Below are 27,014 nucleotides of genomic sequence, written 5' to 3' on the forward strand. Positions count from 1 at the left end.
ATCTTGTATCGGTTGGTTGCTATATTAATATAGCGGGGCGAAAGCCTATTTCGAAAGTGTAGGGAAGCACCTCGAGTGTTGGTGGCGAGGCGGATGGCAATGGCCCGGTTGATGCTGCTGATGGCGCCGGTGACGATGGCCCAATGCCCATAGGGGCGGCGCAGTGGCTTGTTGGGGCGGAGGAAGGCGGCGTGGATGGTGGATCCGGATGTGGTCCTTGGCCCTGGGCGACATGGGCGAGAGGCGTCATGGAGGAGAGCAGCCTGCTCATCGGATACTCGGATGGGAGGTGTCTTGCTTGGCGGCCGTGTAGGTTGCTGGAGGAGCAAGTGCACATGGATGGAAGCGTGCCGGCGAGAACATGCGTCACTGGAGGACGAAGGGGCGAAGAAGACCAATCCTAGCACCGTCGCTCGCCTCTCTTTCTTCTCTCTGTGCGGGACTTAGGGAATGAAGATGCGAGGCTGACGTTTCGGCTAGGACTGGAGTAGATGAGATTAGCGCTAACGGAGAAGGTCTAACCAAGGAAGGATGGAGCGACCGGGTACAAAAAAAATGAGTAAAGATTTTCATTAAGAGGATAATTAACTCACATCAAATCCTGAATTTCTTGCTCTCCGGTGATTTTTCTTACAACTTTTCTTTTTAGTGTGGTGGAACCTTGGTGACATCGGATGCAAATTGCACGGCTAGGATGCTTTTCAATGACGACCATTAAACACGTTGAGTGTCAAACGACCAACTCCAAAGATTAATAGTAAAGATATGTTTGAATTATTTATTTATTTATTTATTTTATTGGTACTATTATTATAATTTGATTTGAATAGTATTGTAATGTGGATGATCATTTGATTCAAAGATTTCTTGCATTTTTATTGAATCAATTTGCATATGCTTTGACATGTAAAATACTGAAATGTTAAAATCCTGACTTTTACCATTCGAAAACAACTTGCGCAGAACGGAGCCCGCAAACTCTTTTCACGGATCGAGTTTGCAGTCTCCTTTCTGCACAAGCTATTTTCAAACCCTAAAAGTGATTTATGTGGAACATAAACGCGGAATACAATTGGTGTATTTACATGCTCTGTTAAAGTTGCTCTGGCAGCCATGAAGCCGTCCACGGAAAGCCCAAATTAGATCCACGCGGCCTTTGTCGATACAAAGCAATACACATCCATGTAACATCGTTCTTTTTAGCCTGGAGTTCGTTGGATCGGTGGTATTCAGTCGGATGCATTCATGCTTTTATTCCGGCCGTTTGATTCTGGAGGGAGCATCGCGAAGCTCTGTTCTTTCTTGCCATATGGAAACATGCTCCATGGCGAAGTTAGAGGCGGAGAATACCATGAGAGCCGGATTGGAGGACTTGCTATGGAGGTTCAAGTTTTTTAGTGTTGTTGAGGAGCTTGTTTGGTATTCTGGGTTTCGTAGCAGTAGTATGCAAGAGGGGGCGGCAATACAGGGGAAGTTCATAGTCTTACCTTTCAAGAAGAAAAATTCAAGGTCTGACCTTAATTGGTTATGCCTGACAATGACCATATTGGAGGCATTATTTTGAAAGCGGGGACTATCTTCAGGGTGAAAATCTAAAATCTTCTGATCGAACGACGATGGTGTTTGTGCATTGTTACTTTTATGGAGGCGTCGCTTTTGGAGAGCCTTGAATTCACTTGTTATCTTGATGGTAGATGTACCGTTATTGCTAGGACTAGAATCGCTAAGTGTAATTGGTATCTTCTTGATATTAATATTTACTCCTTATCGAAAAAACAAAACACATACACATAACGATGCTCGACTGCTCTTGAGACAAGGCAGCGACACTCTATCCACCATGGCTGCTCACTGGATCCTGGCACTATTACCCTACTTGAACATGGCTCGGCTCCCTTGACTTTTCAGTCGAACCAACAGTATTTCTCCCCTCACCTCCGGTCACTTGGGAGGGATTTATTTGTACGCATCATATCGCATTCATTCTGAGAGCTACCATAGCACAGCGTCCTCCACTCCTCCTCACCATTCGTCCTCCTCCGTTCCCAATTTAGAAGCGCCGCGCTACCACTCTCAGCTCTCATCTGTCCTGTGTAGAATCGTACACTTGCACTGCAGCAAGATCAGTATAATATATACTTGGATCGATGGAGAAGACCAGGTCGCCGTCGTGGTTGTTCCATGTCCAATCGGCGGCGGCGGCGGCCGCGTCGGTGGACCTGTCGCTGGCGTTGGCGTCGGAGGAAAGCAGCCAAGGTCGGGAACAAGCGGCGCCGACGGCTTGCGTGGATGGCAAGGAGGTGCGGCTGTTCCCGTGTCTCTTCTGCAACAAGACGTTCCTCAAATCGCAGGCGCTGGGCGGCCACCAGAACGCGCATCGCAAGGATCGCGTCGGCGGCTTCAGCAACCCCTACGAAGACGACGGCCCCTACGCCCACGGCTCCTTCGGCGGCGCCGGTGTCGATTCCGGCAGCGGTCGGTCCATGTACGCATCCATCGCATCTCACGGCGGTGGCAGCATGGCGGAGCCATCCCGCGCCGATGCTAGTCCCGAGAGGTGGGGCGCCGGCGCTCCACGCTTCGCGGACCACGCGCAAGCACCGATGGATCCCTCCGTGGGCTGCGACGCCGCCGTGGACGTGCCCGGCATGACCAGAAGGGCCTCCGCTGCCAACGCGAGTGAGAAGATGGACCTGGAGCTCCGCCTCTAGGAACACCTGCAGGCAGCGTCTAGCTACCAATACCAGTCGTCTTCTTGCGCAGGTACCTGCGTGCTACCAAATCGATCTATCTTTGGCCGCTTTTCTCTCATCGATCTCCCTCTCTGCCGTCCACTGCACTAGTGCTAGGGTGCCGATTGCTGCAGCGAATTGACTATGAAATCCCATTGATTAAGTGTCAATGTGAATAACTTGCAGGTGTCGGTCCATGCCTCCAATGGATGCTACGATGATGCGCATATCTCAGCTGTGCCGATGGGCTTGCATTTGCAATCGATCAATTTGCCCGTAGATCAAGCTGTCCCCAAATTTCTGTGCATGTGTTATTTTTGTTGTGGTGATCTTGTTTGTTATTAACTGTCAATACGAACAGAACTGGGTGAGATACATATGTATGGCATGTGATATTCATCTCCTGGTAAGACCTATTATCAAACCGCTTGTTCCCTGATTCTTTTGTTATGTCACACGACCGGATAGAACATACTTTCTGCTGCTTAATTTGGTAATGTTGCGACACAAGTGGAGTTGCCACATATGTCCAGACAAGCTACAAAGTTTTTTTTTCCTTTTGCTTTAACCAATCACACCACCAATGTGATAGAATATAATCCTTAGGGTTTACTAGTAAGAATGCCCGTGCGTTGCATCGGGATAGGCAAATACGCATATGCTCCAATCATCCATGATAACACTTATCCTTTGTCTCACAATCGACGAAGATGGTTACGCTTTATCTTTCATGTTAAACAAGATTAATTCTAAGATGACTGTGAGCTTGTCTCTTCACCGACATCTAATATCGCGAACTTGGAATGTTTTTTTGTCGAGAGAGTCCTTGCTTTATATAGGCTCGCCGAACAGGTAAAATGTAGTTCATGTCGGAAATCCCACAGGAGCGGTGTATCCAAGCAGTTTTTGTCGGAGTTCCTCTCCGTCACCATCCAGCAGGAGCTCGAAGAGAGTTCGTCTCGGAATCCCTCTCCAGCAGGCGGCTGCGACGGCGATCGGCTTGAGCTCGCGAGATCTCTACGACTCTGCATATGCATCACTGGCGATGCGTGCAGGTGCAGGCCCAGAGCTTGGGCCGTGAGAATTAGCTGGGCCAGAACCACGATAGAATTCAATCAGTAGTTAAGTAACCATGTATCAAATCGCTACGACTCGTGAGTTAGGCCATGACGTTTTGTCCCACATCGTCAAGGGAGATTTCTGTAACAGGTGCGGACGGTCGTGTGAGGTGATAGAGACGGACGGACACGATTTTATGAGCCGAAGGCTGTGATTTCACGACGTACCAAACCAAACCGAACGACGGAAACACTTTTACTTCTATTATTAGGTATAGATTATAGGCTACAACAGTAGGTGCGGTGGGGACTGGTGTTGCACTAGGGATGGAGGTGCGGTGGACTGGACCAGCCAAAGCTATTCTCACCCGCGCGACCGATGATGATAACCGGTGGCAATGGCAGTGCACCGACTGATTCGATGGCGATTTTATCCAAGGGGTCCTGAGTATTTATAGATAAAGGTATTTCTGCCCATAAATTTTATGGGAACCTACCGTTTATATATTCAAATCATTTTATTGGTGTGTTTCACCATGCAATCCATCCTTTGTGTCTTTGTACTCCACCCAGCCAATGCTGGTTAGATTTTCTATACTATTAAAGCCTTTTGTAGTTTACTTGAATTAATTGATGCAGTTGGTACCTAAGAACTTGATAACACATGTAATCAAATTACTTAGAATATAGAGATTGAGTAGTGTTCTTCTGGGAGAAATTTCGCTCAATCATGCAGGCCACAACATGTTCTTTAAAGATTGCACTATTTACCCATGCAGTTAGTAAATTTCTAGGTGTTCAAAATATGAAGGACGTAAAATTTATCATAAAAAAGTTTCATAATGGAAATCTAGCCGCGCACATGCGCGGGTTACTCCGCTAGTTTTTATAGTATTAAAGAAGAGGGAGGTGGCGTTTTGGCTCATAGGAGCAAATGCTCCTATTATACAAAATAATTAAAAAATAATTTTAAGAATGTTAAAAAATTCTGACATATTTTTTTTGTTGTACATCGTGACATTCTATGTCAGTGCACAAGTTTTCATGGAGAAACAAAATTTTATGTGGCGTGTACAAAAAAGATAAAAAAAATGTCCTGTACGTAGTTGTGTTATAGCATCAAAATTTGTCTTTTTTACTGGAGCCACAAGTTTTTCTAGTTTTTTTTTTTGAAAACTTGTGTACGAACATAAAATGTGTACATGTACATGAAATTTTTTTAGTTTATAATTTTTTGACACTTCGAAATGTAGATTCACACAATAGGAGCAAATACTCCTATGAGCCAAAGTGAATATCCCTAAAGAAGAGGCCTTTAACTCCTTTTTTCAATATACAAAGAAATAGTAAAAAAATAACGGTGCGGTCATTTCACAAACTGTAGAATACTAAAACTGCAGTATTAAAGAAAGAGGTTCCGTAGCTTCTTTTTCCAATACACAGAAACGGAAAAGAAAAGGTTCATTCAATGATACTACAACATGCGGGCCCACCGACGCTCTAACATGCGGGCCACGCCACATTTCCATGTGGACCCGACGGGAATGGCACCTAGGACCCAGGTAGGCCCGACATATTATGTAGGCCTAGGAAGCTCTACCTGCGGGGCCATGCGTCTCTGGCATGAGGACCCCACATATCTCTGGCATGCCGGACCTACCAAAACTCTCAGAGAAGGGGCCCAGAAGGCTCTGACATGCGGCCCCCACAGATTTCTCGCATGCCGGACCCACCAAAACTATCAGAGAAGGGTCCCAGTAGGCTTTGAAATGCGCCCCCACAGATCCTGGCATGCCGGACCCACCAAAACTCCCAGTAAAGGGTCCCAGCAGGCTCTGAAATGCGGCCCTCAAAGATCTCTGGCATGTCAGACCCACCAAAACTCTCAGAGAAGGGTCCCAGTAGGCTCTGACCTGCGGGGCCATGCGACCAGAATTGACGGCAGGCATACACTTGTGCTGGCACGTGCGGGAAAAAATTGGCATGACAACTGATATGTGGAACCCATGTTGGTGGTACTGAGGCCACTTTGCATGTTGGGAGGCTATCGGAATGGGCGGCCCCACGCAGGTGGGTCGTGTCGGCACCTGACATGCGGGCCCGAGTGGTGCATGCCAGGTACGTGTGTGCAGACAGTGGTTGTCTCCCCTTACAAATATGGGTCCCAGTGCTGCAGGCCTTGGACTGTTGTGCGGGCAGACACAAATGTACGTGAACAGGAGCGTTCAGAGTGTGGGTCAGGTGTGTCCACCGTCCCGAAGCCCACTTGTTGTGACGCGCGCCCCCTGCTGACTCAGTAGTTCGGGCTGCCAACCACCCGCGATGCTCATTTCTGCACAATCATTGACGTTTAGACCTCGCCCGCCACTAATTTTTCAGGCCGAGCGGCCCAAATCGCCATATGTGACGCGAAAACGCCCTATCGTCATAGAAAAAGATAATCGGTGACGGATTTCCAAACCGTTAGTATCATACCGTCATTGAAGACCCATATTTTACTAATATGCTATTTTATTCATAATTAAAATTATTTTTTCATGAACCGGAGAACACATAATGGCCTACTCATTCTAGTATATCAAAAGTTTCAAGAAAAAATCATATTGATACCTAAAAGAATGATTATAGCATTAAGAGACAAAATTTGTCCAGATTTTTGTTGCAGCAAAACTAAAAAATTTCGACCACTTAGACATGGCAGGACTTTTATTCAATTTTTGTACATATAGAGGATGAAAAGTTGTAGATATTGTGGATTTATCAAGTTTTTAGGAGTTACTAAAAAATCATAAAACTCGTGCACTAAAAATTGCAGCGCATGAATCAGCAACTCCAGATTTGTTTTGCAACTTCTATCACCCACATGGGTAATAAGTTGATAATTTATTATAAAACCGGAGAGTAAACTAAAAATAAAATAATATTCAAGTGCAAGCATGCATAGGTAAAACTAAAAGCAATCAAATATAAATAAAAACATAGTCCCCACAAACATTCAAAGGGATCATGAAGATGAAACTAAAACATGAGTTTGAAATGATTTACGTGAGATATTTGAAAGAAGAGCGGATGGGATGCATGGGCATCCCCAAGCTTATGATCTTGATACTTCTGGTCCTCTACTTATCCCTCATCATATAATGTTATTCATCTCAAACAAATAAATATTTTCATCTCCATGATACTACAATTAATTAATGTCTACAAAATGGTTAGTTCTCCAAGCAAATTATATGCTAATTTCTACCAAGATGCAAACTAGATAAATTATTGGGAAACCATTTTATTCAAGAAGCTAATATATATATATATATATATATATATATATATATATATATATATATATATATATAGATATATAGGAAACACTTTTTTATTTTAATGTAGGAAGAGTTTTAATGATATAGACTTTGCAATGGTTCCATTGGCATGAACAATACATGCTACGGGCCAACCTCAACTTCTCCATTGCCCATCCTTCTTATTTACTCTTCCTTACTTTTATTAAGACTTATAAAATAATTAATATGTAATAATAAGTAAATTTATTTTAAACTTTTTAATAGGGACATAAAGGTGTGTTCAAATTAAAAGTTCTTTGAAAGCATATGGAGCACACTACAAGATTTAAAACCATTAACTTTTAAATCTCACTTTGTGCATTGGCATTTATATATGAATAAATAACAGCAACTTAATAGTAGCCAATGCATATAATGACTAGTATCTTGCATTTTAAATAGAATGGAAACATAAAGAGAGCTCTTATCTCTTCCTCTTTCATAATATTTGCAAGCATGGAAAGTAGGCTCAATAGCATAGTTGTGAATAGAATCACCACATAAAGACAAGTCATCTAATGAGCTTAAGGTATCATCTATTTATTTCACATCATCATGATCCTCCCATATTTTAGAATAACATATATCACATAGGGGATCATCATCAATATTATAAGAAGGGTGTTCATAGGAATTTGTGTGTTACCATTGTAGGAAGTTGGAGATGGGTAGCTACTTCATTCTTTCTCCTCTTGTTATTCTTCATGCTCTTCTTGGGGTTACATGGACATCCCCAAGCTTATGATTTTGTCATCATCCTTGTTTTGTTATTCTTTGTCTTCCTCTTGGGTCTGCATTGGCATCCTCAAGCTTATGATTTCATCATCTTCTCCCTGCTCTCTTGAGCAGCCATGCCCCTCTTATTATAGTCAACAACATAGGCATTATCAGAAAAGTCATATGCAATGATGATCTCAAAATCACAATCATGATTCACACCACTAATTTCATAGACCTCATCAAGGCAAGTCTTTAATTCATATGATGCCATAAAGCTTACAAATTTTTCTACTTCTTCCATCCCTAAATGAACATACTATAAGTATGCTAGGAGGCAATTGTATGTTGTTCATGGGATCTACATTGGAAGTCAAAGTGTTCACCACAAAAAAAGTTACAAGACCTTTCATAATGCGCAAGCAACTCAATAGCAGTTTCTTAATAAAATTTTAGTCGTTTACCTTCACATGATTATCTATATTTCATATCTATCAAAGCATTGTTATATTCCTCTTCAAACATGTCATTTTTATCTAGACTAGTAGCCACACCATGAGTATTTTTTATATGTTCCATTTTCTAATTTTTTTGTGTCTTAGTTTTTAATAAAAGGTATTAAAAGTAAACTAGCAATGCAAGCAAGAATAGAAGCTTAGCGCTCCGTTCTCTGGCAACGGCGGCAGAAAAGTATCTTGATAACCCTGAGTGCAGAAAAGTATTTTAGTGTCGAACCCACAAGGAGTTGAAGGTAAACTAACTATTCTTTGAAGCCCTATAACCCACTTATATGGCATTCTATGCAAAGTTAGGATCTATAGTGTGTGTGTGTGTGTATGTGAAGAGGTTTCAAATATAAAACTATGAATGTTGAAAATAAAATACAAAGAGTAAAACTAATGCAAGAAAATTAAAGTAAAGTGAAGTGGAGTAATATGAAGTGGAGTAACTCAAGGTAGTAAGGGTTATGGAAAATTGCTATTTCATTTGTGTGGTTGTAAGAATTAGTGAAGCTCAGTATAGTCTTTTTAGTGTTTCTTCTAGAGAGGAGCCATAGATATGTGTAGCCATAAACATGAGCCATTACACAAATAGTTATTGATCCCAAGGACAATTAAGAACAAACAAGAGAATTATTAATACATAAAGTCCAACCACCGCTGTAAGTTTAAAGGTCCCCATAGTTATACCCCCGTTGATTAACCATGAATTAATACAACATGAATCTAAGAATTAGGGCATGGTTTGTGTGAAGCTCCAACTGTCCCTCCTCCTATCATCATGCAACGGTGACAACCTCATGCATTCCCCAACATATATGTGCACTCATATATCAGTACAAAAGATCACCATAGAAGATAAGAAATACTTATATGCAGCTACAGCAAATTATCTCACAATTGCCATGAACAAGTCACTACTCAAACAAATACATGGAGATAAAATAGATCATGTTTGCCAAGAGATTACAAGGGGTAGATGAAGATGGTGCAGAGGATGTTGATGAAAATAATGATGATGACCACACCAGAGGGGGGTGGAGTCCACCAAAGGCTATTCCAGTAGCATTTCCCCCTCCGATCTCCACCGGTGGCGGCCTGCTAACTCTCTATTATGTGTTTTTGATCTCTGCCGCCGTAGGCTCAACGAAACCCTGAGGATCATATATATATATATATATGGGTTTTTAGGTCAGAAGAAGTCCGTGGGCACAAGATTGAAGCGAATCGGACGGACGAGGTGGAAAAGAGCAATTGGTGGCACGCCCACCCTGCCTAGGCACGCCACAATGACTCTTTCACATCAAGTTGACTTCCTGGTGTCCCACTTTATCTCATTTTGTTCGTCTCGAAATTTCCAAAGCATGGCCCCTGACCTTGCCCTTTTTCTAGTCCAGTAGCTCCTCGAAAGTCAGAAACCCTAAAAAGAGGCATTTTCTGCTAGACAGAGTTAGAACCGGAGGAGAGGGGATTGTTTAGAAAATCCCTAAAAAGAATATAAATCATGGTAATAATATTATATAAGATGCAAATATGTTGTAATATGTGGCAATAAAGTGCAAAGTTCATGTATGCATTTTACATGCATGATATGGTGAGTTCGTTTGTTTTGGTTGATGGAAGACAATGTTGCTAACCACTGTCATCTATTTTCCTCTTTGCCACCACTGCCATCTCTGTCAATGATAGTGGTGGCGAAGAGGAAGAGGACGAAGAATAGGAATGACTATCTATATGTCCAATTATCTCCCAGAGATGTGAACTTACCGATGGTGAGAATGAACACCTCTAACAAATCATCCCTCCAAGAAATTCCTTCACCAGGGTGGCATTTATCACACGCTTAACAAGGATGAATGTTAAGAGGCACCTGATGGTACGTATATATATTATTTCAAGTGATCCTAGCTATATATTTTATGATAATGGTCGTGTAACATCAAGTTATCACACTTTTGCATTGTAGAAATTGCCTAAGAACACGGTTTGCCATCTTCATATCCCTCCACATGGCTTTGCTCAAATACGCGTTGAAGCACGTGGTCACCCTACCGTCCTCCATTACAAGAAGAATTGGGATCAATGCATCTCCTTCATGGGTGACGGGTGGCAACATTTTCTCCAAACCTAACATCTAAAGATTGGACAAGCCATACTTATCACTAGGAGGACCATGACCACGAACGTGAAGTTGAACTTCCTCATCGACATCATCAATGATTTGGAGTCGGGCTTGGACTCAGACTCAGAGTAGTATTGATACTCGGAGGATCGAGTAGGGAATGACTTCAAGTTAACTCGTACTTGTTGCTAGTTAATGTACCAAAATGTGTTAGTTGTTCATTGCATAGCGTACTTTGTCACTTTCTAATGTGATTGCGGACCGAAGACTATATTTATGTGGAATTTAACCTTTTAAAATGAACTCATGTTTGTATATTCAAAAAAAATTCCATTTAAAAAGTTTATCGATCAGTCATAGTTTAAGTTCCAATAATCGCATGGAGATGGTTCTATATTTTGACCGTCTGTAGGTAAAATTGGCAGCAAAATGTGAAATATTTGACCTTCTCTCAAACAGTTCTGATTTATAACCGCCTGATGGCAAAAAAAATATGTGTGTACCAACTCGTTGGGACTCCAAGGGCAGACTGTTCTAGCAAGCGTCTTTCCCCCACAAGGGTGACTCGAGGGTTTTTTATCAAGCTCTCGGAGAATTGGTTTAGAAGCTGAATTCGTCTTCTTCTCTTCTAGTTAAGTTCTTGCCTTGTGTCCCCAACTCCACCATGTGGTTGTAAAGCACAAGGTTTCGTATTAGTAATAGGAAATACAAATGTAAAAATAAAGTAAACAACCTAAGTAAACTAGATAAAAGCAAATAAAAGCTAGTGGTATTTGGGTTTTGTGTGTGTATGTAGACATATTATTTTTGGTATTTTCGGATTAAATAATAGTGGTAAATATAAATTAAGGTAAAAGTGTTGGAAAGGTGTTTCTAGTTATTTCAAATGGACCGGGGTTCATGGGTTCACTAGTCTAATACTCCCTCCGTTCCTTTCTATAGTGCCTATAGATTTTTGGCATTTATTTCAGAATATAAGGTTTTAGTTTAGTTTTTTTTTCAATTACCCCCTCCCCGTTCAGCTCCCAAATCGTTCAGCTCCCAAATATGTTATGGTAAGTTAGGAAGATATGGATTTTCCAAATTTTACGTTGATCTCAAATCGTTCAGCTAGGGGTCTTGTGTAAAAAAATACTCTTGCGCTAATTTCCGTGCCAAAGAACTATAGACACTATAGAACGGAACAGAGGGAGTATCTTTTTAAGTTGTAGTGGACACTAATAATTCATCAATGGTGTAATATTGGTGGAACTTCAACATTTGTTTGATAAGCATTCATATGGGCATTACACCCTAACATAGAGATGACACAACACATCTCTTTTATATTCCTCAAGAAAGGGAAGTCTCCAAGCAATCTTGAGTTAAGAATCAACAAAGTATAGCCTTAAGTAATTTGACATGATGTTTGAGTCACAAATATGATACCTTGATCAAACAAGATTATCACAATGTCAGATGGTAATTATTGCACATGGATTCACTTTATCCCAAGTGAGGCAGCAAAACAAAGGTAAAAACCATAGTAGATCTTCCATTTTTTGCCACGATTCAGTCACTACCACCATGCCGCTCCATCTAATACACACTTCTCCCCACACACGTTCTTGCATAAAAGTTGGATCAGAACGGGTACATAAAAAGGGGTTATATGATATGCATCTATCAATGCACATTACACATAATAGGTTCCAGTATCATATATCAGTATCATAGAATAAAGATCCACCTCATAGGAATTACATATATGACCATAATCATGTTGGGAAGCTCATATGGTATTACATCTATGAAGAACATGAGAGAAATAGATGAAGCTACTGCCACAAACCCATAGTCCAGAGCTGTACTACTCCCTCTTCATCATGGCGATGATGGTGGACACGTCGGAGAAGGTGGAGATCCCTCCGCTGGCGGCTCCGCCAGAGTTTTCCCCTCCAATGCTTGCTAGTCTCGCTCTGTTTTCATATTCCGGTGTTTCTGCGGCGCTCTCCTTGAGGAAGCCTTGGGAAGTACTTTAGGGCATCTCCAATGGCCCGACGCATTTCAGACGCCCAAAATGGACATGTGCGTCCATTTGCGTTGCCCCACGGACACGAAAATGGCCATTTTGATCGCATGTCCGTTTGAGTCAGTGTGTGCTCCCAGCGGGGCGACCTATATTGTTTTTCCAACATATTTTTCATTCAGATCAAATGCATAATGTACATATAAAATAAGGAAAACCACGAAGGAAGAACAAGGCCCTAGACTACCTATCGCCCCTCGGGGCAGTTGACGGCCCGGCCCCGTCGTTCCCTCCGCCCCTCCTCATCAGCTTCTTTGCCACCCGCCATTCCATCCGTCATGCGGTCACCAGAACTCGTTGGGTCGCCGCGTCCTCTAGTAGCCGCTGCTGCAGCGCCTCGTTGGCGGCATCCTCGGCCTTCTTTAGCATCTCAAAGGACTCGACTAAGGCCATCTGCTCTACCGCCTTCTCCTCCGGGCCATGCTCATTCTAGTCGAACTCGTAGTCATCATCATCAGAATTGTTCTCCCGCGTCCCTGCGAAGTTATTGTTCCTCGTTGAACACCGTGTCGGCCGCCCGCTCCTCCTCTGCCTCTTGCTCCGCATCAGCCATGAACTTTGCGTCCATGGCCGTGTCGATGACGTTGTCCGTGCAATCTTCATTCTCCTTGTTGGAGCTGTCATCCAGGGGAGGTGGAGTCGGAGGCTTGATGCGTGTGGTTGACACGTCCGTTGGGAACCCCAAGAGGAAGGTGTGATGCGCACAGCGACAAGTTTCCCTCAGTAAGAAACCAAGGTTTAATCGAACCAGTAGGAGTCAAGAAGCACGTTGAAGGTTGATGGCGGCGGGATGTAGTGCGGCACAACACCAGAGATTCCGGCGCCAACGTGGAACCTGCACAACACAACCAAAGTACTTTGCCCCAACGAAACAGTGAGGTTGTCAATCTCACCGGCTTGCTGTAACAAAGGGTTAACCGTATTTTGTGGAAGATGATTGTTTGCAGAAAATAGTAGAACAAGTATTGCAGTAGATTGTATTTCAGTATAGAGAATTGGACCGGGGTCCACAGTTCACTAGAGGTGTCTCTCCCATAAGATAAACAACATGTTGGGTGAACAAATTACAGTTGGGCAATTGACAAATAAAGAGGGCATGACCATGCACATACATATTATAATGAGTATTGTGAAATTTAGTTGGGCATTACGACAAAGTACATAGACCGCTATCCAGCATGCATCTATGCCTAAAAAGTCCACCTTCAGGTTATCATCCGAACCCCCTCCAGTATTAAGTTGCTAACAACAGACAATTGCATTAAGTATTGCGCGTAATGTAATCAGTGACTACATCCTTGAATATAGCACCAATGTTTTATCCCTAGTGGCAACAGCACATCCATAATCTTAGAGATTTCTGTCACTTCCCCAGATTCACGGAGACATGAACCCACTATCGAGCATAAATACTCCCTCTTGGAGTTACAAGCATCTACTTGGCCAGAGCATCTACTAGTAACGGAGAGCATGCAAGATCATAAACAACACATAGACATAACTTTGATAATCAACATAACAAGTATTCTCTATTCATCGGATCCCAACAAACGCAACATATAGAATTACAGATAGATGATCTTGATCATGTTAGGCAGCTCACAAGATCCGACAACTAAGCACAATGGGGAGAAGACAACCATCTAGCTACTGCTATGGACCCATAGTCCAGGGGTAGACTACTCACACATCACTCCGGAGGCGACCATGGCGGCGTAGAGTCCTCCGGGGGATGATTCCCCTCTCCGGCAGGGTGCCGGAGGCGATCTCCTGAATCCCCCGAGATGGGATTGGCGGCGGCGGCGTCTCTGGAAGGTTTTCCGTATCGTGGCTCTCGGTACTGGGGGTTTCGCGACGGAGGCTTTAAGTAGGCGGAAGGGCAGGTCAGGGGGCGGCACGAGGGGCCCACACCATAGGGCCGCGCGGCCAGGGCAGGGGCCGCGCCGCCCTAGGGTTTTGCCACCTCGTGGCCCCACTTCGTCTCCTCTTCAGTCTTCTGGAAGCTTCGTGGCAAAATAGGACCCTGGGCGTTGATTTCGTCCAATTCCAAGAATATTTCGTTACTAGGATTTCTGAAACCAAAAACAGCAGAAAACAACAACTGGCACTTCGGCATCTTGTTAATAGGTTAGTTCCAGAAAATGCACGAATATGACATAAAGTGTGCATAAAACATGTAGATATCATCAATAATGTGGCATGGAACATAAGAAATTATCGATACGTCGGAGACGTATCAGCATCCCCAAGCTTAGTTCTGCTCATCCCGAGCAGGTAAAACGATAACAAAGATAATTTCTGGAGTGACATGCCATCATAACCTTGATCATACTATTTGTAAGGCATATGTAGTGAATGCAGCGATCAAAACAATGTATATGACATGAGTAAACAAGTGAATCATAAAGCAAAGACTTTTCATGAATAGTACTTCAAGACAAGCATCAATAAGTCTTGCATAAGAGTTAACTCATAAAGCAATAATTCATAGTAAAAGCATTGAAGCAACACAAAGGAAGATTCAGTTTCAGCGGTTGCTTTCAACTTGTAACATGTATATCTCATGGATATTGTCAACATAGAGTAATATAATAAGTACAATATGCAAGTATGTAGGAATCAATGCATCACACAAGTGTTTGCTTCTTGAGGTGGAGAGAAATAGGTGAACTGACTCAACAATGAAAGTAAAAGAATGGTCCTCCATAGAGGAAAAGCATCGATTGCTATATTTGTGCTAGAGCTTTGATTTTGAAAACATGAAACAATTTTGTCAACGGTAGTAATAAAGCATATGTATCATGTAAATTATATCTTACAAGTTGCAAGCCTCATGCATAGTATACTAATAGTGCCCGCACCTTGTCCTAATTAGCTTGGACTACCGGATCATCGCAATGCACATGTTTCAACCAAGTGTCACAAAGGGGTACCTCTATGCCGCCTGTACAAAGGTCTAAGGAGAAAGCTCGCATTGGATTTCTCGCTATTGATTATTCTCAACTTAGACATCCATACCGGGACAACATAGACAACAGATAATGGACTCCTCTTTTATGCATAAGCATGTAACAACAATTAATAATTTTCTCATATGAGATTGAGGATATTGTCCAAAACTGAAACTTCCACCATGGATCATGGCTTTAGTTAGCGGCCCAATGTTCTTCTCTAACAATATGCATGCTTAACCATAAGGTGGTAGATCTCTCTTACTTCAGACAAGACGAACATGCATAGCAACTCACATGAAATTCAACAAAGAGTAGTTGATGGCGTCCCCAGTGAACATGGTTATCGCACAACAAGCAACTTAATAAGAGATAAAGTGCATAAGTACATATTCAATACCACAATAGTTTTTAAGCTATTTGTCCCATGAGCTATATATTGCAAAGGTGAATGATGGAATTTTAAAGGTAGCACTCAAGCAATTTACTTTGGAATGGCGGAAAATACCATGTAGTAGGTAGGTATGGTGGACACAAATGGCATAGTGGTTGGCTCAAGTATTTTGGATGCATGAGAGGTAATCCCTCTCGATACAAGGTTTAGGCTAGCAAGGCTTATTTGAAACAAACACAAGGATGAACCGGTGCAGCAAAACTCACATAAAAGACATATTGAAAACATTATAAGACTCTACACCGTCTTCCTTGTTGTTCAAACTCAATACTAGAAATTATCTAGACCTTAGAGAAACCAAATATGCAAACCAAATTTTAGCATGCTCTATGTATTTCTTCATTGATGGGTGCAAAATATATGATGCAAGAGCTTAAACATGAGCACAATAATTGCCAAGTATCACATTATCCAAGACATTATAGCAATTTACTACATGTATCATTTTCCAATTCCAACCATATAACAATTTAACGAAGAAGAAACTTCGCCATGAATACTATGAGTAGAAACTAAGGACATACTTGTCCATATGCTACAGCGGAGTGTGTCTCTCTCCCATAAATTGAATGCTAGGATCCATTTTATTCAAACAAAACAAAAATAAAAACAAACCGACGCTCCAAGCAAAGCACATAAGATGTGATGGAATAAAAATATAGTTTCAGAGGAGGAACCTGATAATGTTGTCGATGAAGAAGGGGATGCCTTGGGCATCCCCAAGCTTAGACGCTTGAGTCTTCTTGATATATGCAGGGGTGAACCACCGGGGCATCCCCAAGCTTAGAGCTTTCACTCTCCTTGATCATATTGCATCATACTCCTCTCTTGATCCTTGAAAACTTCCTCCACACCAAACTTAGAACAACTCATTAGAGGGTTAGTGACAATAAAAATTAACATGTACAGAGGTGACATAATCATTCTTAACACTTCTGGACATTGCATAAAGCTACTGGACATTCATGGATCAAAGAAATTCATCCAACATAGCAAAAGAGGCAATGCGAAATAAAAGGCAGAATCTGTCAAAACAGAACAGTTCGTATTGACGAATTTAATCGAGGCACCAGACTTGCTCAAATGAAAATGCTCAAATTGAATGAAAGTTGCGTGCATATATGAGGATCACTCACGTAAATTGGCATAATTTTCTGAGTTACCTACAGAGAAAACAGCCCAGATTCGTGACAGCAAAGAAATCTGTTTCTGCGCAGTAATCCAAATCTAGTATGAACTTTACTATCAACGACTTTACTTGGTACAACAAAACACTAAACTAAGATAAGGAGAGGTTGCTACAGTAGTAAACAACTTCCAAGACACAAAATAAAAACAAAGTACTGTAGTAAAAACCATGGGTTGTCTCCCATAAGCGCTTTTCTTTAACGCCTTTCAGCTAGGCGCAGAAAGTGTGTATCAAGTATTATCAAGAGACGAAGTGTCAACATCATAATTTTCTCTAATAATAGAATCAAAATGTACCTTCATTCTCTTTCTAGGGAAGTGTTCCATACCTTTCTTGAGAGGAAATTGATATTTTATATTACCTTCCTTCATATCAATGATAGCACCAACAGTTCGAAGAAAAGGTCTTCCCAATATAATGGGACAAGATGCATTGCATTCAATATCCAAGACAACAAAATTAACGGGGACAAGGTTGTTGTTAACGGTAATGCGAACATTATCAACTTTCCCCAAAGGTTTCTTTGTAGAATGATCAGCAAGATTAACATCCAAATAACAATTTTTTAGCGGTGGCAAGTCAAGCATATTATAAATTTTCTTAGGCATAACGGAAATACTTGCACCAAGATCACAAAAGGCATTACAATCAAAATCTTTAACCTTCACCTTAATGATGGGCTCCCAACCATCCTCTAGCTTTCTAGGAATAGAGGCTTCGCGTTCTAGTTTCTCTTCTCTAGCTTTTATGAGAGCATTTGTAATATGTTGCGTGAAAGCCAAATTTATAGCACTAGCATTAGGACTTTTAGCAAGTTTTTGCAAGAACTTTATAACTTCAGAGATGTGGCAATCATCAAAATCTAAATCATTATGAGCTACAGCAATGGGATCATCATCCCCAATGTTGGAAAAAATTTCAGCAGTTTTATCACAGGCAGTTTCAGCAGTTTCGGGCAGTTTCTCGCGCTTTGCATTAGAAGTGGAAACATTGCTAACACCAATTCTTTTATTATTAATAGTAGGAGGTGCAGCAACATGTGTAGCATTAGCTTTGCTTGTGGTGGTAATAGTCCAAACTTTAGCTACATTTTTCTCTTTAGCTAGTTTTTCATTTTCTTCTCTATCCCACCTAGCACGCAGTTCGGCCATTAGTCTTATATTCTCATTAATTCTAACTTAGATGGCATTTGCTGTAGTAACAATTTTATTTTCAATATCCCTATTAGGCATAACTTTCGATTTCAAAAGATCAACATCAGAGGCAAGACTATCAACTTTAGAAGCAAGTATATCAATTTTCCCAAGCTTTTCTTCAACAGATTTGTTAAAGGCAGTTTGTGTACTAATAAATTCTTTAAGCATGGCTTCAAGTCCAGGGGGTGTGTTTCTATTATTGTTGTAAGAATTCCCATAAGAATTACCATAGCCGTTGCCATTATTATAAGGATATGGCCTATAGTTGTTACTAGAATTGTTCCGGTAAGCATTGTTGTTGAAATTATTATTTTTAATGAAGTTTACATCAACATGTTCTTCTTGGGCAACCAATGAAGCTAACGGAACATTATTAGGATCAACATTAGTCCTATCATTCACAAGCATAGACATAATAGCATCAATCTTATCACTCAAGGAAGAGGTTTCTTCGACAGAATTTACCTTCTTACCTTGTGGAGCTCTTTCCGTGTGCCATTCAGAGTAATTAATCATCATATCATCAAGAAGCTTTGTAGCCGCCCCCAAAGTGATGGACATAAAGGTACCTCCAGCAGCTGAATCCAATAAATTCCACGAAGAAAAATTTAGTCCTGCATAGAAGGTTTGGATGATCATCCAAGTAGTCAGTCCATGGGTTGGGCAATTTTTAACCAGAGATTTCATTCTTTCCCATGCTTGTGCAACATGCTCAGTATCTAATTGTTTAAAATTCATTATGCTACTCCTCAAAGATATAATTTTAGCAGGGGGATAATATCTACCAATAAAAGCATCCTTGCATTTAGTCCATGAATCAATACTATTCTTAGGCAGAGATAGCAACCAATCTTTAGCTCTTCCTCTTAATGAGAAAGGGAACAATTTTAATTTTATAATGTCACCATCTACATCTTTATATTTTTGCATTTCACATAGTTCAACAAAATTATTAAGATGAGCAGCAGCATCATCAGAACTAACACCAGAAAATTGCTCTCGCATAACAAGATTTAGTAAAGCAGGTTTAATTTCAAAGAATTCTGCTGTAGTAGCAGGTGGAGCAATAGGTGTGCATAAGAAATCATTATTATTTGTGGTTGTGAAGTCACACAACTTAGTATTTTCAGGGGTAGCCATTTTAGCAACAGTAAATAAAGCAAACTAGATAAAGTAAATGCAAGTAACTAATTTTTTTGTGTTTTTGATAGAGCAAACAAGATAGCAAAATAAAGTAAAACTAGCAACTAATTTTTTTGTATTTTGATTTAGTGCAGCAAACAAAGTAGTAAATAAAACTAAGCAAGACAAAAACAAAGTAAAGAGATTGGGAAGTGGAGACTCCCCTTGCAGCGTGTCTTGATCTCCCCGGCAACGGCGCCAGAAATTTGCTGCTGGCGTGCAGTTGACGTGGGAGATAGAAATCTTTGTGGTGTAACTTTTCTTCAGGTCCCCGGCAAAGGCGCCAGAAATTTGCTTGATGCGTGTGGTTGACACGTCCGTTGGGAACCCCAAGAGGAAGGTGTGATGCGCACAGCGGCAAGTTTCCCTCAGTAAGAAACCAAGGTTTAATCGAACCAGTAGGAGTCAAGAAGCACGTTGAAGGTTGATGGCGGCGGGATGTAGTGCGGCGCAACACCAGAGATTCCGGCGCCAACGTGGAACCTGCACAACACAACCAAAGTACTTTGCCCCAACGAAACAGTGAGGTTGTCAATCTCACCGGCTTGCTGTAACAAAGGGTTAACCGTATTGTGTGGAAGATGATTGTTTGCAGAAACAAGAGAACAAGTATTGCAGTAGATTGTATTTCAGTATAGAGAATTGGACCGGGGTCCACAGTTCACTAGAGGTGTCTCTCCCATAAGATAAACAGCATGTTGGGTGAACAAATTACAGTTGGGCAATTGACAAATAAAGAGGGCATGACCATGCACATACATATTATAATGAGTATTGTGAAATTTAGTTGGGCATTACGACAAAGTACATAGACCGCTATCCAGCATGCATCTATGCCTAAAAAGTCCACCTTCAGGTTATCATCCGAACCCCCTCCAGTATTAAGTTGCTAACAACAGACAATTGCATTAAGTATTACGCGTAATGTAATCAGTGACTACATCCTTGAATATAGCACCAATGTTTTATCCCTAGTGGCAACAGCACATCCATAATCTTAGAGATTTCTGTCACTTCCCTAGATTCACGGAGACATGAACCCACTATCGAGCATAAATACTCCCTCTTGGAGTTACAAGCATCTACTTGGCCAGAGCATCTACTAGTAACGGAGAGCATGCAAGATCATAAACAACACATAGACATAACTTTGATAATCAACATAACAAGTATTCTCTATTCATCGGATCCCAACAAACGCAACATATAGAATTACAGATAGATGATCTTGATCATGTTAGGCAGCTCACAAGATCCGACAATTAAGCACAATGGGGAGAAGACAACCATCTAGCTACTGCTATGGACCCATAGTCCAGGGGTAGACTACTCACACATCACTCCGGAGGCGACCATGGCGGCGTAGAGTCCTCCGGGGGATGATTCCCCTCTCCGGCAGGGTGCCGGAGGTGATCTCCTGAATCCCCCGAGATGGGATTGGCGGCGGCGGCGTCTCTGGAAGGTTTTCCGTATCGTGGCTCTCGGTACTGGGGGTTTCGCGACGGAGGCTTTAAGTAGGCGGAAGGGCAGGTCAGGGGGCGGCACGAGGGGCCCACACCATAGGGCCGCACGGCCAGGGCAAGGGCCGCGCCGCCCTAGGGTTTGGCCACCTCGTGGCCCCACTTCGTCTCCTCTTCGGTCTTCTGGAAGCTTTGTGGCAAAATAGGACCCTGGGCGTTGATTTCGTCCAATTCCGAGAATATTTCGTTACTAGGATTTCTGAAACAAAAAACAGCAGAAAACAGCAACTAGCACTTCGGCATCTTGTTAATAGGTTAGTTCCAGAAAATGCACGAATATGACATAAAGTGTGCATAAAACATGTAGATATCATCAATAATGTGGCATGGAACATAAGAAATTATCGATACGTCGGAGACGTATCAAGGCGCAGTAGCCTGGCCACTTCCGGCGCTGTTCATGGCGAAGGTGGAGTACATGTGTGAGGCGGCGCTACGGTGGAGGTTGTGCGGCGGCTAGGGTTTGTGTGGAGGAGATAAGATGGGGCAGCCGAGCGTGCTCTCCTATTTATATACGCCAGAGGGAGCCGAGGGGCGCGGCACGCGTGGCATCACCATTAAGTTCGTTGGCAGAGGTGGGCGGCGGATGCTCAGTAAGCGAGGCATTGCCATTATCATGGTGCAGACTATCGAAGCGAGGCCTCACTGGCAGTACTAGCGCCGCAGAGAAGACGCATCGAGCCAGGGTCGCTGCCAGGTGGGCCAGAAGAAATGTCCGTCCAGACTCGAGCGGTCACGCGGTATCCGAGGCGCATATTTGGGCCGCGTTTGCATCTCCGCGGGCAGCCCGGTCACTATGCGTTGGGCCATTGGGCCTGGGTATAGGCGCATTTTGGTACCACGCGGTCGCAAATGGTCGCTCCACGTCCGTTTGTATCACCACATTGGCGATGCCCTTATATAGGGGGTTTTAGGTCATCCGAAGTCCATGGTCGAAAGAATCAAGCGAATCGAACAGCCGAGGAGGAAAAGAGATAGGGTGGCGCACCCCCCTTGCTGGGCGCCCCACCACTACAAGAAAAGTTCAAATACACGACATCCGAAAATCGTCCACTAAGGCCCATTTTTCGTCGCCTATGGGCATAATCCGACGATAAGGGTTCTGTGGTCGAAACTGCATCAGGCAAAGTCCTACCACGTTTTTTTCGGGTTGTCGCGTTCGGGTGCCCTTCCGCCATGAAAAATCGGACCGTTGCAGACGTGTTTTCGGGAGCCCGTTGACTGGTGACGTCATGCAAACTGCCATGTGGCAGACGTCGTTAACTGCTAGGTAACGCCGTTAACCGGCTGAAACCTCGTGTTAGATGGTAGGCCCACACGAGGCCTGTCACGCCTTAAGCGGGCCGGCCCATTTATTTTGCGGGCTGGGCCAGCTGACTTAGTTTGACCGGTCAACTATATAGCTGGGCTGGTCCATTAGGTACCTGGGCCGGGCCTAACCTCTAAGGTTGACAGGTCAAAATTTAAATGGGCCGGCCCACTAAGCCCATGAGCCAGGCCGAATGTCTTCGTTTGACCGGTCAACAGGCAAACGGGCAGGCCCACTAAGCATGTGGGGCCCACTTTTCTATTATCGGGCCGACCCATTTAATAAGTGGGTTCCACCATAAAGAAAGTGGGCTGGCCCAAGAAGTTAGTGGGCCGGCCCAATTATCGTGCGGGTCCCACTTTTCTGTTATCTGGCCGGCCCACTTAGAAAGTGGGGTCCACCATAGAGCAAGTGGGCTGGCCTAAGAAGTTAGTGGGCCGGCCCAATAATGGTGTGGGTCCCACTTTCCTGTTATTGGGCCAGCCCATTAAGCAAGTGGGGTCCACCTTTTATCAAGTGGGCTGGTCTAACAAGTTACTGGGCCGACCCAATAAGCATGCGGGTCCCACTTTCCTGTTACCGGGTCGGCCTAGTTAGTAAGTGGGGTCCATCGTAAAGCAACTGGGCTAGCCCAACAGGTTAGTGGGCCGGCCCAATAATAAAAGTGGGGCCCACTATCGTGTTAACGAGCCAGCCCAAGTAGCATGTGGGGCCCATCGGGTTGGCCCAATAAGTGCGTGGGTCCCACTTTCCTATTACCGGGCCGGCCCAGTTAGTGAGTGGGGTCCACTTAAAGCAATTGGGCTGGCCCAATAAGTAAATGGGCCGGCCCAAAATAAAAGTGGGTCCCACATTACTGTAAGTGGGCTGGCCCACTAAGTTGTAGGGCCCTGGTTGTTTGACTAGTCAACTTGCATTTTGGGCCAGCCAAGTTAGGCTTATGAGAAGGCCCATTAAATTTCATGAGCCTAAAATCTGATATCAATGATACACACAATTACATACACAAATAAAATAACTAGGAAAATTACAGGGCAATTAATGTGCCCAAATAAAAAATTACATATAATCATGGAGGACTTCTATTAGCATCATCAATAGCACGTTGATATTTGGCAATCGCCTTGATTGAATCTTGTGTACTCTTTGTCAACATATCAGCTACAGATCTTAAAATAGCAACACCATGTCTTTCATACAATACAGCCTTGAGATATTTACTGTTTGATGAAAGGAATGGTCTAGGTTGACGGCTATGAGAGGATGCATCAGAAGAAAGATCAAAACTTTTTGTGGGCCTCTCTTGTGATGAAGATTGCTTCATCACAACTGCATTCTGATAATAATGCAAAAAGAGTTAAACGATGAACTATGCAAACATGTATTAAGCATTGTCGATATGAGATAGTCACAAGTACTAAGCATAGACTTATATTATATCGTTGCATAGGCTCACCCCGGAACCTTTTTTGCCCTCTATCTTCTATTAAGGACTTCTTCATTACAACTGCATTCTAGTAATATTGCAAACATAGTTACAACAGTGAACTATTCAAACATTTATTATGCAATGTAGATATAAGATAATAACAAGTTGCATAAATAAGACAATGTATGGAACTTGTACTAAGCACAGACTTACATCATAATGTTGCACAGTGTCGCTAAAGATCCTTTTTGGTGACTATCTTCTAATGATGACTGCTTCATTACAACTGCATTCTGGTAATATTGCAAACATAGTTACAATAATTAACTATTCAAACATGTATTATGCAATGTAGAGATCAGATAACAGCATGTAGCAGAAATAAGCACAAGATAAGATCTGATACATGTACTAAGCACATACTGGCTCGCTGCAGGTCCTTCTCTTGCGTGCACTAGTCGTGGTCGACATGCCTGTCATTTTAGGTTCAGCCATCAGGTGAAATGCTAATCCTCCCGCTCCATTATCCCTAATCTGTGTTTAGATATCACATTTAAGACCAAGTCAGCTGGTTTCAAATAACAAAAAACTTGAGCTGCCAAATGAATAAGCTAATATTTACCAGATATCAGATTAAAACCAACTAGATGTTGCTTTGCATGAGATACAAATTTCAGATATTCAGATTTAGAGTAGGGTAATGCCAAGGTTTTCCACATAAAGTAAACTGGCATTAAGAATGACCAAATGTCAGGTTCAAATCACCTTCTCAGTTGCTCCAAGACAAGCATATCAAATAGGCAGAAACATAGTAAAGCGTGAATGGCATCAGGGTTTCTATGGCAGGGCTCCAAGTGTTAATCTCTTGCATAAGGAACAATGCATATAGGTTATAGATTATAACGGAAGTAAACTGCCAAAATTACCAACCAAGAACTCAGATTCCAACCTTCCATAGCGTTCCCGTTGTTAATGTTGGATGTTCTAATAAGCGGTTCGCATGATCAATCCCTAGGAAAAATAACATTGACAAGTTATTCTACGATAATACAAAGACCAGACATGCACGCAACAATAACTATACAAGCTGTCCGACATGAGCATTCATGGAAAAAAATAGTTATAAGCTAATGACGAGGTATAAGAACAAGCAGATTGGAAATGCACATAGAGAATAGCAGGCACGAGAAAACAGCTAGCGGCTAGCGGTGAGCTAATGATGTGGTATAAGACAACCAGATTGGAAATGCCCATAGCATGACTATAAAAGCAGTGCGACAATAGCATGCCGTACAAAAACAGCTAGCAACAAATGAATGGGTATAGGGCTATAAATATGTGGATGCACACAAGTATCAGTAGAATAAACAGGATGGTAGCGACAAGATAATGCTTTTGTACTGTACGATATTTAAACGAATTTCATGCGAAGCAACACATCAAGAAAGTTAAAGGCATATGAGATCTGCAAATAACTACACAAAACATGGCTAAAGAAACACCGCGATCTAACGGGCCAGCGTACTAACCAAGCTGCGGCGGGGTGGACGGGGGCGGCAGCTTGCATTCCAGCGGCGGCGAACGTGGGAGACGATGAATCGACCCTATTTCAGGAGAAGCAGGCATTAGTGAAGCAGATCTGGTTGGCTGGCAAGGGATTCGGTGAAGTTGATACAGCCGCTGCACCAAGGTAGTCGGTGGAATAGATCGGCTTCTGTGGAGGGGGGCCGCGGTGAAGTAGATCAGGTTCCGTTGGATAGGATCTGGTGCGTCGACAGGAAAGGCGTTGATTGCTACGCTGTGGATGAGGTTGGCGGTGAAGCGGATCCATCGGTGGCGAGGTCGGCGGTGAAGCAGATCCGTCGGTGGCGAGGGCGGTGGGGGAGCGGATCCGGTGGGTGGACAGCCAACACGATCAAGGCTACGCTGTGGAGGAGTATGCCGGCAACGAAGCAGATCTAGTAGTGTAGAGAGTCAGAGCTTTGGCGTGTGAGAGTATTTTTGAGCGAATGGGGTGAATGGTTGGTGGGTGGGTGTGGGCCTGTGGGGAGGGTTCGGGATCTAGGCAAGATATTTCATTGTTACCGAATGATCCCTCCATGGTCGGTGGGTTGTAACTTCCGGACTAGGGTTAAAAGGGTAAACCTGGTCACGGGATTTTTGAATGGACGCGATGGGATGCTTTGGCGCGCGGCCGAAATTTTCAGTTTCAAGCTACGAGCAGAACGACAAAAATAACGTTCTTCCCCAGGGAGCTCTCATTTCTTCCTCTTCTCTTTGTTTCTCGAATCTCGCCTACTCCCCCGGCTCCCTTCTCTCCGGTGGCCTCACCGGCCGGAGACGAGGCCGACATCTCTCTGTATATCGTACACCCTCCAATCTAAATTAATTGATTCAACTTTCCTTAGACGTGTATGTATCTAGAGTAAGAACATGTGTGGATACATCCATATTTAGATAAGAAAAGTTGAGTCAGCTAATTTGGATCCGAGGGAGTTAGTGTTGTTGTAAGCTTAGATCTAGTGTTTCCCATGAGGAGAATGGCGCAATGCAGTCGGGGATCTCATCATCGGCTTCAGATCTAGCCAATGGTGAATCTGGCGGATCAGATCTGGCGGATCTTGCCGCCCAAACCTCGATCTGGTGCCATCAAGGGGATGGCGCTAACGGTGAGGCTTGCTTTGGTCAGCGCTTCAGATCTGGCCAATGGGGATGTTAAGCTGCTAACGTTCACAAGCTCGGGGCATACGACGGCATCATCCGTCTTGCCCGTGCACATCTTGGCCTTTCAGCGGCCCTTCTCAGAGCCAATATGCCATTGCTGAGGCCCTTCTTCTCCTTCATCCTGGCGACTACCGGCAACACCGTCCCAAGTGATGCGTCCCCGGCGACGGAGTTGCTGGAAAGGATGCGGAGCAGAGATCTGATGTGCGGTCGAGAAGGACTCGATTGCTTTTCTTCTATATGTTTTGGAGTCCTTTTTGTAAAGTTGCAGGTCCTGTTAGATATTGTCTAGTTCTTTTGGACCTCTATGTAATTTTTTGGACTAGTTTCCATTGGCACCGATAAACTTGAATTTTGACAAGTTCACGGGAAAAAAAATCCTTTGCACATATGGCCTATCATGTATGAACATTCTTGAGATTTAGACTATATGTAAGGGCCAGCACTGTCAACACCCGGATTTTTAACTCCGAATGCCTATTATGTCATACATCGCAATCCCAGGAATATTGTTGTTGCGAG

At 43.0% G+C, this 27,014-nt stretch overlaps 1 protein-coding gene across 1 annotated transcript; it reads left to right on the forward strand.

Moving 5' to 3' along the window:
• Positions 1–1,887: 1,887 nt before the first annotated feature.
• LOC127333808 (uncharacterized) lies at positions 1,888–3,174 on the forward strand. The gene is made up of 2 exons (XM_051360245.2): positions 1,888–2,763; positions 2,919–3,174. The coding sequence occupies exon 1, from the start codon at positions 2,148–2,150 to the stop codon at positions 2,709–2,711; it is 564 nt and encodes a 187-aa protein (XP_051216205.1). The 5' UTR covers positions 1,888–2,147; the 3' UTR covers positions 2,712–2,763; positions 2,919–3,174.
• The last annotated feature ends 23,840 nt before the right edge of the window (positions 3,175–27,014 follow it).

This window comes from Lolium perenne, chromosome 2 (assembly GCF_019359855.2).
Source record: "Lolium perenne isolate Kyuss_39 chromosome 2, Kyuss_2.0, whole genome shotgun sequence".
Classification (NCBI taxonomy): Eukaryota; Viridiplantae; Streptophyta; class Magnoliopsida; order Poales; family Poaceae; genus Lolium; species Lolium perenne.

Bases quoted from the DNA above. Each gene is read 5' to 3' on its own strand.
- LOC127333808 (XM_051360245.2), top strand. From the start codon at position 2,148: ATGGAGAAGACCAGGTCGCCGTCGTGGTTGTTCCATGTCCAATCGGCG.